Source organism: Chanodichthys erythropterus, chromosome 16 (genome assembly GCF_024489055.1).
Source record: "Chanodichthys erythropterus isolate Z2021 chromosome 16, ASM2448905v1, whole genome shotgun sequence".
Lineage (NCBI taxonomy): Eukaryota > Metazoa > Chordata > Actinopteri > Cypriniformes > Xenocyprididae > Chanodichthys > Chanodichthys erythropterus.
In genome coordinates, this window is record NC_090236.1 from 6,206,482 (window position 1) to 6,220,537 (window position 14,056).

At 36.3% G+C, this 14,056-nt stretch overlaps 1 protein-coding gene across 1 annotated transcript; it reads left to right on the forward strand.

Moving 5' to 3' along the window:
* Positions 1 to 230: 230 nt before the first annotated feature.
* Positions 231 to 10,909, forward strand: LOC137003150 (NACHT, LRR and PYD domains-containing protein 1 homolog). The gene is made up of 12 exons (XM_067363196.1): positions 231 to 345; positions 1,569 to 1,814; positions 1,954 to 2,034; positions 2,139 to 2,384; positions 4,076 to 5,747; positions 6,175 to 6,252; positions 6,368 to 6,442; positions 6,600 to 6,737; positions 6,855 to 7,010; positions 9,093 to 9,182; positions 9,578 to 9,688; positions 9,790 to 10,909. Exons 1-12 carry the CDS (start codon positions 306 to 308, stop codon positions 10,907 to 10,909), a joined length of 4,053 nt encoding a protein of 1,350 aa, XP_067219297.1. The 5' UTR covers positions 231 to 305.
* The last annotated feature ends 3,147 nt before the right edge of the window (positions 10,910 to 14,056 follow it).

Consider the following 14,056-nt stretch of genomic DNA (forward strand, 5'->3'; position numbering starts at 1 on the left):
TGAGGTAAATGTAAGATAAAAACTGTTAGTGCTGATGTACTGAGTCATGAATTAAAATGACCTGTTTCAAAAATGAAACCGATAACCATATTTTAACAAAAACAAAGATTAAAATAACAATAAAAGTAAAAGTGAGGACCGCTCGAAATGTCACTTCTCTGTTTTCTCTGCATTATTCCGGATGTTTCTAAATTCCTGCGGTTAAACCACCACGTCACCACATGATGGTGGAAAATATGATGGTCAAACACCCTTATTACACTCAACGAAACCGTTATTCCAACATGACGTTCCTTTGGATTTGAATGAAGGAATTCCATTGGTTAGACACGATGTCAAATCAAGGTAAGAGTCGAAAGTTTGCAGTCTACAGAGTTTGATAGTGTTCTCACACATTTTACTTTGTATTGAAGTTCAAACTGATATAAATATAAAGAATATAATAAATATAAACCGTGGAAGTGTATTAACCAAAACGAAAAAAATAAATTATTTTATAAACACTAATAAGTTGTATTAGCCTATTAATAAAGTTACCTGTTTGACTGTGCCTCTTTTGTTCAATCTATTTCCTGCGAATGGACTAAATTCATTATCAGTAGGCATATTCATTATGAACGACTACACTAGAAAAAGAAAGAACAAAATAGCAGGCTCACAATCCATGTTTTTGAAATAATTTTTAGATATGTTTGATAATCTATTAACCTAGCATGAAATTAAAATTGAAAATTTTAAAATGTTTGTATTGACAATGTCTTTTTTCAGCATTTCCCCATTTACTCATAATTCAAAACATGTATAACTTTCTTTCTTCGGTGGAACATGATAAAATAAGACATTTTGAAGAATGTTGCTATCCAAACAGATATGTTTGATGATCTGTTTAGCAAAATGTAACAAGATTTAAAAACAAAATGTTTTTTATCACAAATATGTTTGTCCCAAAATTTTAGATTTTCATTGCAATATTTTTTATTATTCACTACAAATTTAAAATTTAGGTGTGTCCTACATTTTGTCATACAACTTGAATTTCACATGATTTCCCTCCTTAAAAAAAAAAACATTCTACATTTATGGCAAATATACAATAGGCAATATTTATCAGTAACTATGAACTATAATTTTGTCCCTGACTGAGTGTCAGCTTAATTTTGGCAATATTTGTATCTTTGTTTCCTGTTCTTGCTTAGTGTTTTATTATTCCACTTTTAAAATCCATTATTAAAGTTCCCCCAAAAATAAAGATTCTGTCAGTTTACACACAGTACCAAACTACAAAAGTACCATAAAAGTGGTCTGTGTTACTTGTTTGTCTTCAGAAAGCCCTTTTCTTCATCTTCTTCTTCTTTTTTTTTTTTTTTTTTTTGAGCCTGTTAGATAGTCACATGAAGAATTATGGCTTAAAATGGTATGATGTAAATGTCAGAAAATGTTTTTTTTTTTTTTTTTGCACAAACTATTCTTTTAATCACAAATCTATGTTGTAAATGTTTAGAAAATGCTTGAAACTTCCAATAATTTGAATGTCTACATGGAAATAATTTCTTTGTCTTCTTCTCCAGGGGTCCGGTATGTGGACAGGCACAGGTCTGAGCTCATCCAGAGGGTTCAGAGGGTGATGGCAGTGTCACGCAAACTGCTGTCAATGAACATGATCAATGTGGAGACATATTCACAGATCAGGAGAGCAGGAACCAAACAGGACAGAATGAGAAAGCTTTATTTAGCACTGGATGAAGGAGGACATGAAGTTAAATCTGCATTTTATTTTGCACTGAAGGAGTGTGAACCGAATCTCTGTTACCCAGGTAAAGATGTTACAGAAAATAATCTATTCAGAAGTTTACAAAATATCGAAAGCAATGTGCATAATCCCTTAGAACACATATTGGTTATACTTAACACCCTGAAGTATCTGTATTCTCTTCTTCTCTCCTTATACAATAGATTGTGATGATGATATTGATGATGAAGATATTTATGATGATGGTCGTTTTTTGGAAATGACTTCATTCCTGGAAAGGAAGTGTAAGTGCTTCATTACTGATCTCCATTGTACATAAAAATGCTTAAACATTCAATCATTTGGAGAAAACAAGGTAATAATAATTCATTCATGTCATATTTTCCAGATAACAGGTTTTTAGCTAATCGGTCTGAGCTCATCCAGAGGGCTACAACAGTGATGCCAATAGTGGATGAGCTGTTGGCACAACGCAAGCTCAATGATCAGACATATGCACGGATCAGGAGAGCACCGACCAACCAGGAGCAAATGACAGAGTTTTATAAATCCTTGGATGAAGGAGGATATGATGTGAAATCTGCCTTTTACTCTGCTCTGAGGAAGTATGAACCACACCTGTTCTGTTACCTGGGTAAATAATCTAAAAGTATCATGTGCCATGACAATGCGCCATATCAATTAGAAAAGGCAGTTATTTGCAAAAAAAAAAAAATCTGTCTGTCATTATATCTGTCTGTCGGTCTGTCAGTTAATTTTTTTTTTGTCTCTCTAAACCTTTTTCAAAACATTTAAACAAGGCATAATTGAGCCAACATTCAAAATTTGTCTTGACAACTTTTGCTTTTCTAGTTGAAAATTAGTTGAATTCAGTATGAATTTCTTTGAATTTTTATATAAATTTTCTTTTTTCTTTCTTGCATTCAAATTCGATTTGCAACTCTGCAATTCATGCCACCTCAATTCATGTTGAAATATTCAATTGTGATTTAAAAATCATTCAAAAACCAGTTCTGAATGGCTTGCATTAAGAATTAAGTTGCATTAAGATAATACGGACCACTTCTCTGAGCTTACAGTTTTTCTCAATCACTTTGGCATTTTTTGGAAGTCTTAAGATTCTCTAAACTGTAAGTTCAATTGTCACATCTGTTTGCTGGAACATTTCAAAACATTTAATTATTGCTTCAAAACAGCATTTTATTAAAGGTGAGCGTGGTCGTACAAGCAGGGTCAAACAGGAGCAAACAGGTACAGCAGAGGGTAGACAGAAACGTAATCCAGACACAGGCAGAGGTCAGGACTGGCAGATATCACTCATAGGTCGGTATACAAAGCAAGGGTTAGGACAGGCAGCAACGGGTCAATAAACAGGAAACAGGCAGGATTGGTAACAATAAACAGGCAGACAATAAACACAGGGAACCGCTCAGACTTTGGGTAAACAAGACTTTGCGATCAGGAGGTGTGTGTGAGTCATTTATAGTCCAGATAACAAGTATCAGGTGTATGTGGCATTGGAGTGGAGTGTGTGTATGCTGGCAGGGAGGATTATGGGAAATGTAGTCCGGGAACTGGCAGGAACAGACGGTGATCGTGACAGTGCTAGTAAACTGGCCAATGGCACCAAAATAAAGTGTTTTTGTTATTGTGTGAGTCACACTGATCAAAGTTTAGTTTTTTTCACCATGGGAATATTTATATACAAATTTCATGTTTTTCTCTACTTTTTGTTTTTGTTGACTAATTGCTTTCTATACTATACAAGAATGTTTTGTCTGTGTATCAGACTGATCATTTTAAATACAGATTTAGACAGTAGGTAAAATTGACTAGGGAAAGTCAATATAGTACAAACACACACACAAAAAATGAACATTTATATTTTTACAGTACATTTATTTTTGCAGAAATGTGTTACATGTAAACTGAAGATTCTCAGTTGCTTGTTCATTTTTACACACTATGGTGTCTTTCCCTATTACATATCTTCTTACATATCTTCCTATTGCTCGTCCATGACAAAAATTTTCATTTTACACATTTCTACAAAGGTAAATGAACTGTATAAATACAATTGTATTTGTACAGTACTGATAAAGCTGCTGTTGTTCAGAGTTGTGATGTTCCTCCATGTTCAAAAATGGTAGTGACTGTGCTGTCAGCAACTCCATAAGCAATGCTTAAATCAATAAGAAATTCAAATCTGATGTGAACAAGAAACTAATTGTTCAGAGATTGTTTTGAAAAAAAAAAGCCAAATCAATTGAGAAAAATTAATATCTTCAGACATGAAAATCAATGATTATTTTATGTTTCCTTTAGAGTACAACCCTGAGATTCTTCAGTACAAGTCTTTAGTCATTGAGAAATATAAGTTTGTGACCGAGTATAAGCTTCCATCTGATGAACGTGTGGAACTGGCCGCCCGTTACACTGAACCAGTGATCATTCAGAAGAGCAAAGAGCAGGCTGAGAAATACTATCGTGAACATGTGAAGTCTGTGGATGCTTCATCTCAACTGTTATCAAATGACAAGAATCACAGCATCAGAATAGACCAGCTGTTCAGTCCCGACAGTGATGGAAACACACCGAAAACTGTGATTCTCAGTGGTGATTCTGGAAGCGGTAAATCCTTCATGTTACAGAAGATCATGTTGGACTGGGCTTCTGGAGGACTTTACTCTGAAATGTTTGAAGTAGTTTTTCTATTGAATTGTGAAGAGCTTACGAGAACTCACAAGAGGAGCTTGTTTGAGCTCTTGAGCTGGAGTTGCAGTTTAACATCAGATCAGATCTTAGGGATATTAGAGTTGACACCAGAGAAAGTCCTCTTCCTCATTGATGGAATTAATGACTTTTCATTTGGTCCACACATTCATACATCACGACCCACTTTTGCATCCCATGAAGCACTACCAATGGACACTCTTATGAGTTGGTTGAATGGACGGATCGTATCTGAGTCCTTCCTGCTGGTTACCTTCAGAACAGCTGCTGATCCAGTGATGAATCTCCTAAAGGGACCTCAGCGTTTCACTGAGATTATGGGCTTCTCTGAGAGAGGGGTGCAGGAGTACTTCCACAAGTTCTTTCAGGACGAGCAACTCTTCAGGAAAACATATGAGAGTGTGAAGATAAATGACACTCTCCTGACTACCTGCTCTGTGCCTTTGCTGTGTTGGATGGTCTGTTTTTGTCTGAAGAAACACTTTACAGATGATGATCATGTGATGGCAGAACTAAAGACAACCACCTCCATATATGTGAACATTGTGTCCACTCTACTGGAGCATCATGATCAGAGTCAGTCTGACCTCACCATGCTGAAGAATCTGGGTCAGCTGGCCGAGGAAGGGATGCTGGATGAACAAGTCCTTTTTGAAGAGAAGACTGTGTTTGAGACCTTAGAGGCTTATAGTAGCCAGTTCTTGCATAAAGAACTTTGGAATAGAGACTATATAACGAAAACAGTTCTCAAGTTCATGCACCTCAGCTTTCAGGAGTTCTTCGTTGCTCTTTATTATGTGTTTTTGAATGAAGAAGAGTCCCAGAGGAACATCAGAGACACTCTAGCTGCTGAGAGTGTGAAAGGTAAAATATCAAATCCCATTTCCTCAGTTCTGCTGTTCCTCTGTGGTCTCTCTAATGAAGACGCGAACAGTTCACTCTTTAAAATGCGCAACTGGACTGTTCCTTACATCATAAGAAAAGAGATGGAGAGCACAATCCTTACTCTTCAGGATGATGATAAGCTACTTGCTCTCCGCTGTCTGTATGAGCTCCATGATGAGGTGTTTGTGAGGAGAGCTTTGGCAGATTGGGTATCCATGGATCTGTCCAACATTTCCCTGAGGAGCACAGACTGTTGGGTGCTGCTGTACTGTCTTCAGTGCTGTCCACACATCAGAGAACTGAACCTCATGTACTGTGATTTAACAGCTGATAAACTCAAGATTCTTCAGCCAGCACTCTGTATGTGTGAGACTCTGAGGTCAGTGTGATGCATGGAGAAACTCTTGTTGATTGTAATGTAATTCATGATTGGTTGAAACTCTTCTAAAAATACAAATAATTATTATTTTTACTTATATTGTGACTTGCGAGTGTTTTTGTGGTATATGGGTCAGTGGCATGACAACAACAACAGCAACAATACTAAAACTGGAAAAATTGTGGTTTTGAATTTTTCATTGTCGTTTTTTACATTACATAAAAAAGGAAATTTTCAAAATCATATGAAATCAGCACAAGATGAGATCTGTATGTAGAATTATTTTAAACTAGATTTTTAAGAGATTTCTCCTTTATCTTGGACGTGCTTATTTGACATTGACCCAAATATCATATTTATGTCATGGCTTAAATGTTTTACTCAGTAAAACATTTAAATTCTAAATCACTTTTGTTTTTGACTCAAGGTTGTCAGTGAAAATCCTTCCAGAAGTTGGAGATTTCATCCAAGTTCTTGCTGAATCAAAAATCTTGAAAAAACTGAAGTAATTTTAACAAACACATACTTCCAATACAGCCATATGAAATGTTTTAACAACTAATAAATTATTGAATTTAAATAAATTGTTTGAAAAGTGATCTGGTTCTATGACTTGGTAGAGTTCAAGAGGATGAATACAGTGCAGAGAGTCCCAGATGGACGCTTGATCTGTCAGTCACTTCTGGAGAAATCTTGTAAGAAAATATTGCACAATAACTATAATTTTCTTAATCAAGAATAATTCATAGAATAATTATATACTTATATAATTTATGTTTTGGAACACAACAGATAACCTTCATAACAAAGGTGCTGTTATCAAATGTTCCTCTGTGTCTCTGTCTGTTTCAGGTTGTCTTTGAGCTCCTCAGAGAAGAATCCATCATTTCCAGCAGTCTTAAACATCAGTCTTACATGTTCAGAGATAACCAACACTGACTGGACACTCTTCTTACAGACACTCAGCAAGGCAGAAAAACTAGCAGAAGAGTAAGAAAATGTTCATTTTGGCATATATCTCATCAGTAGCTTTACTATTATTTAAAAAAAAAAAAAAAACATGCTCACATTTTTGAGTATTTTTTGTTGTGGGACATATTTGTGCAGCTCTTCAGCTCTTGAGGATCATGTCAGTTTGCTGCTGTCTTCATTTCACTCTGTGGGTTTGAAGAAGTTGGATCTGAAGGTGTTCAGTCTGAATGAGAGCTGGGCTTCTGGGATCATTTCCCTCGTTGAGAAATGCAGCAGTCTACAGGAGATCAGGTACGAGCATTTGCTGTTATCTATGAAATTGATTTCTGTCATGTTGTGACCAGGTACAGTAGCCCTTAAAACGTTAAATGCTTAAGTCACACTTTAGTGGACACTTGTGTTTGCATTTGATATCAAACTGTAAGACTGGAAGTTTACGCTATTTTGAACCAATAAACGCAACAAAAAGCATTTGAAGGATGATGTGCATAATTCAGTCATCTGTGCTGTGGCAAAAAAAAAAAAAAATATATATATATATATATATATATATATATCAAATACGTTGAGCAAAGCATTGTGAAACATGAGTGGAATACAAACACAGAAACCAACTGACAGGAAATAAAAAGATAAGGCAAATGGGTGATGATCAAGAGGGGAGAAAAACATTAATATAGGCCTATATCCATATATTGTAAATTAATATCTCTATTAGGTTAACCACAATTCTATTCAGCTCATAAGCTGTCAGATGAGACCAAACATGACAGTTACATGTTTGAACACACAAATAGATAAATCATATGATGAAAGCATGTGTGTCCTTTTAAAGCAAATTGTACAGATGTAAAAAGTGCAAGCAAATTTTTCTTTTTGTTGAATGGAGAATCAAACACGTCAAACTACAAATCAATATGCTACAATTACACATTATATATTTATCATAAATAATAGTTTAAACTGTTTAACGTGTGCTGTAAGCTGACTAAACAGTCACTAAATATAATAAAAGAATTCAGTGTTTTGCTATGAAAGCAGTGCAAAACATTTTAATAGTAGGATAGGGGAAGCAACATTCAAGTTAATGATAACTAAAGCATTAGGCAAAGTTTGGTTCCATAAGTTACATGCCAAAAACATAAGAAATATGGTGCAACAAGGTTTATTGGTGTACCAAAAGTGTAGGAAGTGTAATATAACTTCAGTAGTGGGAAAAGCCAAAAAACAAACAAACAAAACGGTAACACTTTACAATAAGGTTCATTAGTTAACTACATTAGTTAAACTAATCATGAAAAGAATGTATTAATCTTTGTTAATGTTAATTTCAACATTTACCAATACATTATTAAAATCTTGTTAACATTAGTTAATGCACTCTGAATTAACATGAACAAACAATGAAAAACTGTATTTTCATTAACATTAATGAAGATTTGTAAATACGGTAACAAATTACTCATAGTTAGTTCATGTTAGTTAATACATTAATGTTTAACTAATGAACCTTATTGTAAAGTGTTACCAACAAAACAAACAAACAAAGTACCTCTAACTAGGGAACCAAACTGCACTTACCTCAAGATAATAAAAGGAAATAAACAAATAATTCCCTGACTCCCTCTCTACTTTAAACAGGAGAAAACCATACAACTTCCAAATAAAATAAAAACGGCACATATACTCCCTTGAACTTCCAAGTTTTGTCTATATACAATATTTACAAAAGAAACATATTAACAGTTTAACAACTACTGGGGTTCAGCAAGAAAAGTGTCTAAATGAACGCAACACTGTTTATACAAGCTTTTAACAAAAATAAATAAAATAAGTCTTACAACAGATCCCAATAGAATAACAACAGACAAACTAAATAAAATAAGCTTTGTAATGAATCACAAACACACAGCGGCAGTAGAACACATCAACAGCAACAAAGCAAACCAACAACCAACAAGCTCTCTTTTTTTCTGGAGATCAGCCAGGATTAATGCTGCCTTCACATGCTCTCGGAATTATCTTAAATATGAGTTTCCTTGGTAAAAATTGCACATGAACGCCCTCCCATTTTGAGTATGATGAGTTCGTAATCACGACTTCAAAAGTGGGAATTGTCACATTTCTGATAGCACATGAAAGAAGCATTATACACTCTTCCTTTCATTGAGAACCAATTAGCGGATGATGAGCACTCTCACCTGGCTGTTCCTGCTCAGACAAAGAAGAAGAAGGGGGAAAGAAAACGACCACTACTGCCACCTAGTGGACTAAGACCCACATGGCATACAAAAAAAATTTGGTGATGTGACAATAGAATGTTCTTATGAAGGTTCTTTGACTATTGATGTTTATGTAACATTAATATTGTAGTGTCAGTGTCACTGGATTGCTGCTGAAGGAGGGACTTGAGTTACTGCAAAAATCACTGATGGATCCACACTGCACTGTGAAAATTGAAGGGTATGTGTGCTCAATGTGCTTTTTTTAGTCTAATGCCTAGATGCATTTTTTTTTAAAGTAGATTAAAACCCACAAAACAAGTGATAAATTACTTAGTGAAAGAAATTAAGAATCTATAGAACTTTTATTACTGAAAATAACTAATAATTTCTATTATTTCATTTTTTTTTTTTAATAAATAAATAAATGTTAATTTTCCTTGTTGTTATCATCTATTTATTAGCTGTAATGTAAAGCTGCTAGTCTCCATTCTAGGGTAACCAATTTCTTAATTTGAAATACAATCACCATTTTGGTACAGATCATTATCATGGTTTCTTAAATAGAATCTCTAGCATAATGGTGATATATTTTGCATCATTTTATTTATTCTGATTTCCTCCATGTTTATAAAGGAGGAAGTGCAGTAAACCCACTGACCAGTGCACAGAAGAGGACTGGAGTCAGAGCTGTAATAAGAAAGTGGAGATTCACTTCAAACCAAAGGTTTTAGAGGAGCTGGAAGAGTGAGATCATTTTAATTTTACAAAAAAAAAAAAAAGTTTTTATATTTTTCTTATTTATACATTAATCATCTCATTTCATCATTATCATCTCTGTTCTCTAGGCTGAACATCTCTGACTCTGAACTGTCTGGACTGGATCTTCACTGTCAGTCTTGTGTTCACATTGTTGATAGTGATCAGTGGGTTCAGGTGGAGCCGTCAGTCTGTACAGATGGAGGAGGGTCAAAGTTCAGGATCAGCACTCAGGCGGGTCGATTCGAGTGCAGCAGGACCAGAATGCGATGGGTCTGTTCTGGTGACGTCAATCTCCAGTACCATGCAGTGGATGGACGTTTCCTCAGAGCAGAGCTGGAGAGGCTTCAGTGTGAGCGAATTGGTCCAGTGATTGATGTGAGCGTGATCTCAGGGAAACTGGAGGAGGCCCATCTGCCTCATTATGCCTGTTTAGCAGAGTCTGACCCCTCTCTCAAAGATGCTGTGAAGCTCCTCAACAAAAGAGATGAAGGAATATCTTTACAATCTGTAGAGTTGACCCGTTATCATGCTAAAATACTCCAACCATCCTTCTCTCTTATAACTCTAATTATAAGCCTGTTCACACAGTGGGAAGAACACTGTAACCTTCTTCTCTACATGCGCTGTAAAGATCCTCTCATTCTTCACATCTACTTTTTTCCAGTGAATGACACTTTTTCAAAAGAAAAAGTTAAGCAGAATGAAAAATCAAGTCATCCGATCAGCCATCCCAGACCTAACAGGCCATTTCGGATGAAAACACCACACCTTCTTGAGGTTCCTGGTGCTTCTGTCCATCCTGTAGAGGGGATTTCATTTACAACAGATGTTGATCCAAACTTCTTCGAGATCATGCAACATCAGCATGGTGACGTACAAATGAATCTTATCAGAGAGGAGGACAAGAAGTCCGTGTGGACTGCCACAATATGGAAAGCCAAACTTGACGAGTTAAATCAAAGGCAAGTTCAAGATGAGCCGCAACTCAATTCTGATGTTAATAAAGCTCAGTATTATGAGGAACACAGATCAGCTCACATTGAAAGGGTTAAAAACGTGAAGAGCATTGCAGATAAACTGCCTGAGCAGAGAATAATTTATGAGGAATTATTTTCTGAAATCACACATTGTAATTTAAGCAGTCAGGATAATATGAGTTACACAGTGCATTCAAGTGGCGTGACTGCAAAAGTCAAATTCATTTAGACAGCTATCCAAGCTATGCTACATATCATTAAATTATGTAATTTATCTTGGAAAAGATGCCAACAATGCTGCTATTTAGTTCTAGAATGTAAGATAGATGATATAGATACTGATATATGAACTGAATTTAAATATTTCTGTCCTAGATGATTATCACATTATTAAGCATCAGCTTAAGTAAAACAGGTATTAAGGTCTATATCGCCAAGCAGGTCAACAACTTGGACCAATCATATCATGAATTATGAAATGAATGAAACCTAACTTTGCATTGAAAATCTTAATAGATTATCTGTGTACATTTGACAGGTTAACTACACAAATAAAAAACAACCATGAAGAAGAGAAGCAGAAGCCATCCAAAGGTTCCATCTCTCTCTCTCTATCTCTCTCTCTCTCAATTTTTTTTTTCATTTTTTTTTCAATTCAAATAGCTTTATAAGCAATACAAAACTTAGAATTTGAACATTAAATACATTATATCAGTGGTGTAATGTAACGAAGTAAGTATTTTTTGGGAGAATCTGTACTTTACTTGAGTCTTTATATTTCTGTCAACTTTTACTCCAATACATTTCCTAAATAAAATGTATACTTTTACTCCGATACATTTTCCCAAAGCATTTTTGTTACTTAAAATAAAGTCGGAAGAACACAGACTGCTCGCTAGCCTGGGTGCCAGCCCGAACCCCGCCCACAACATTTTTTGGACAGGAAGTTCGGTCTGGACTCGATCCATTGTGGAGTAAAGGTGCGTTCACGCGGTCTCGTAATTCCTGTAGTTACGAGATTCTAGCTTGTAAAAAGCATTCACGTCCTCGTAGAGCTCGTAATTACAGCTTGTAAGCTGGGAGTTTTCTGAAAGCTCCCACATGTACCACGTGGCCGCTGTACCACCTGACCGTTGTAGATTAATTTAGGCGTTGATAGTGGTGCCATGGAAACGCATAATTCCCAGTCCGAGGACGTGAACAGCTCCGAATATAACGTCACGTGTTGTCATTTCAAGAATCCGGTAAATACGAGGTGACGTGAACGCAACGTAATTATGCTCGGCTCCCAGAAGGCCGAGCCAATCAAATTGCCAGGGCGGGCTTTATTCGATGATGGACAGGCTATCTGTGGTTACGTAACCACCCACGTCATCAAAGAGCGCTTGGGTTGAATTGGGCTGCGTTCCAGTCCAGTTTTAGACACACACTCGCAAACTTCCCTAAACACTTCCCCTCCGGGGAATCCCTGCCGCCATTTTGAAGTGCGTTCCACTTCGCGAAGTGGACGAGGGAAGTTTATGGACAGACCCTCGCTCCCTCGATTTTGACCGAGGGAGCGAGTCTACTTCATATGTACACTTCAGGCAGCTTCATAACCCACAATGCAACACGATTATGACATCACCGCATATCACGTTTAATTTACTCCACCACAAACAACTCTATGATATTTTAATTATTTTTTAAAGCATTTAAAACACACATATATACATATAGAATGCTGTATTAAACATTTTTTAAGGGGACAAAATAAATAATAAATCAGCTCCATTGCGAATTCCAAGTGATCAAGGGCTTAGGACGTTCCAGTTCAGCCCATTGCAAGGTTCCGCCAGAAGTGGGCACTCGTGCAACGTAAGCAATGATGTACATCCGAGTCAACGAGACCGAGTGAAGTTAGCGAGGGAAGGGCATTTAAAAACTGAACTGGAACGCAGCCCTAGTTTTCACCAACGATGACTGCAGCTGGAGAAGTAAGATGTTTAGATTCCGCTATCACGTCTGTAATAAAAGAAATCGACAGCGCATTAACAAAGAACCACAATCAAGGCATTTGTCGATGGGAAAGATGTGTTTGCCGTCCTTTAAAGTACACATGAAATCTAGTGATGGGCAGAGCGAGGCTTCGTGAAACACTGAAGCAGTTGAATCAAATGTGCCGTGATGATTCGAGGCTTCGAAACAATCTGACACTTGACTCCACGGTGACCCCTAGTGGTCAAAAGAGTGTAAATGCAACAAAACTCAAACTAAACATGCAGTAAAAACACTTTTTACAAATCTATTGCAAATGTTTTATTGAAAGTAAAATCTATTAAATGCAATTAACTAATTCTCTAATAAGATTAGGCTACATAGAGTGACTGTATATCTGTTCTTTTATCATTTTTCAAGGCTTGTTTCTCTGTTCCATGGCTCAAACTAAACAGGCCAATAAGAGATTAATAACTACCATTATTCATTTTAATTATTCTAATGTCTAATTAAAACATCTACAAATTTATAAAACTGGTCAGAGATCAGGTGTTCAATGCTTCTCAGTGAATCTGCATGATTCATGGGTTAACTTTATCATCGCCCTCTACCGGTGAACAACTGAAATTTCGAACTGTTTTGAAATGTTTCGAAACAGTGATGACGTAATGAAGCCTCGTTTACTAAAATCACGTTACTTTGGCAGTTTGATACACGCTCCGAATCACTGATTCGAAACAAATGATTCATGAAGCTTCGGAGCTTCATGACGCATGTGTTTCGAAATCGGCCATCACTAATGAAATCAAAATTGACCTTATTTATTTTGTTAGCTCAAATTGCTAGTTTTGTGGTGAACAATTCATCCGTGAAAGTCAATCCACACAAAAAAATTGTTTGGCTTCGTAATATTTAATCAAAATCTGAAAATGCTCCTCCCCTCTGCAACGGTGCCCCTTCTCAGATGACATCAGTTTGACAGCTTGGGTTGTAAACACTTAAACCACTCCCCTCCGACCGTTAGTCTGCTATGAGCGAGAGATGGAGAGGAGGAGCGCTGAAATAAAACTCTGCCCTCTATTCAATATTCCGTTTCACTTGGAAACACGTCACAGCACTGGAGAAAAGTCGTTTGTAACTTCCGGTTCACGCGGACTTTAAGTACAAGTTCAACATACGTCACTTACTGCGTTGCTCTGATTGGTTGTAGGTCTATCCAATTGAGTGCAGAGTTTGTTTTTTACTGGTTCGGTTAAGACACGCCCCATAATTCAAGTGCAATGGAGCAGTATCAGACTCACATTTTTTTTTTTTTTTTTTTTAATGAACCAGTTACAAGCAAACAAACAAACAAACAAGGTACATAATCAATTCACAAAATAAAATTTCAATGATCAGC

What these genes read in the sequence shown, in the direction of transcription:
- LOC137003150 (XM_067363196.1), top strand. Translation starts at nt 306, where the DNA reads ATGAAGGAATTCCATTGGTTAGACACGATGTCAAATCAAG. An exon ending in AGACACGATGTCAAATCAAG is followed by an intron (nt 346 to 1,568) that starts GTAAGAGTCGAA and finishes CTTCTTCTCCAG; the next exon opens with GGGTCCGGTATGTGGACAGG. An exon ending in TGTATGTGTGAGACTCTGAG is followed by an intron (nt 5,748 to 6,174) that starts GTCAGTGTGATG and finishes TTTTGACTCAAG; the next exon opens with GTTGTCAGTGAAAATCCTTC.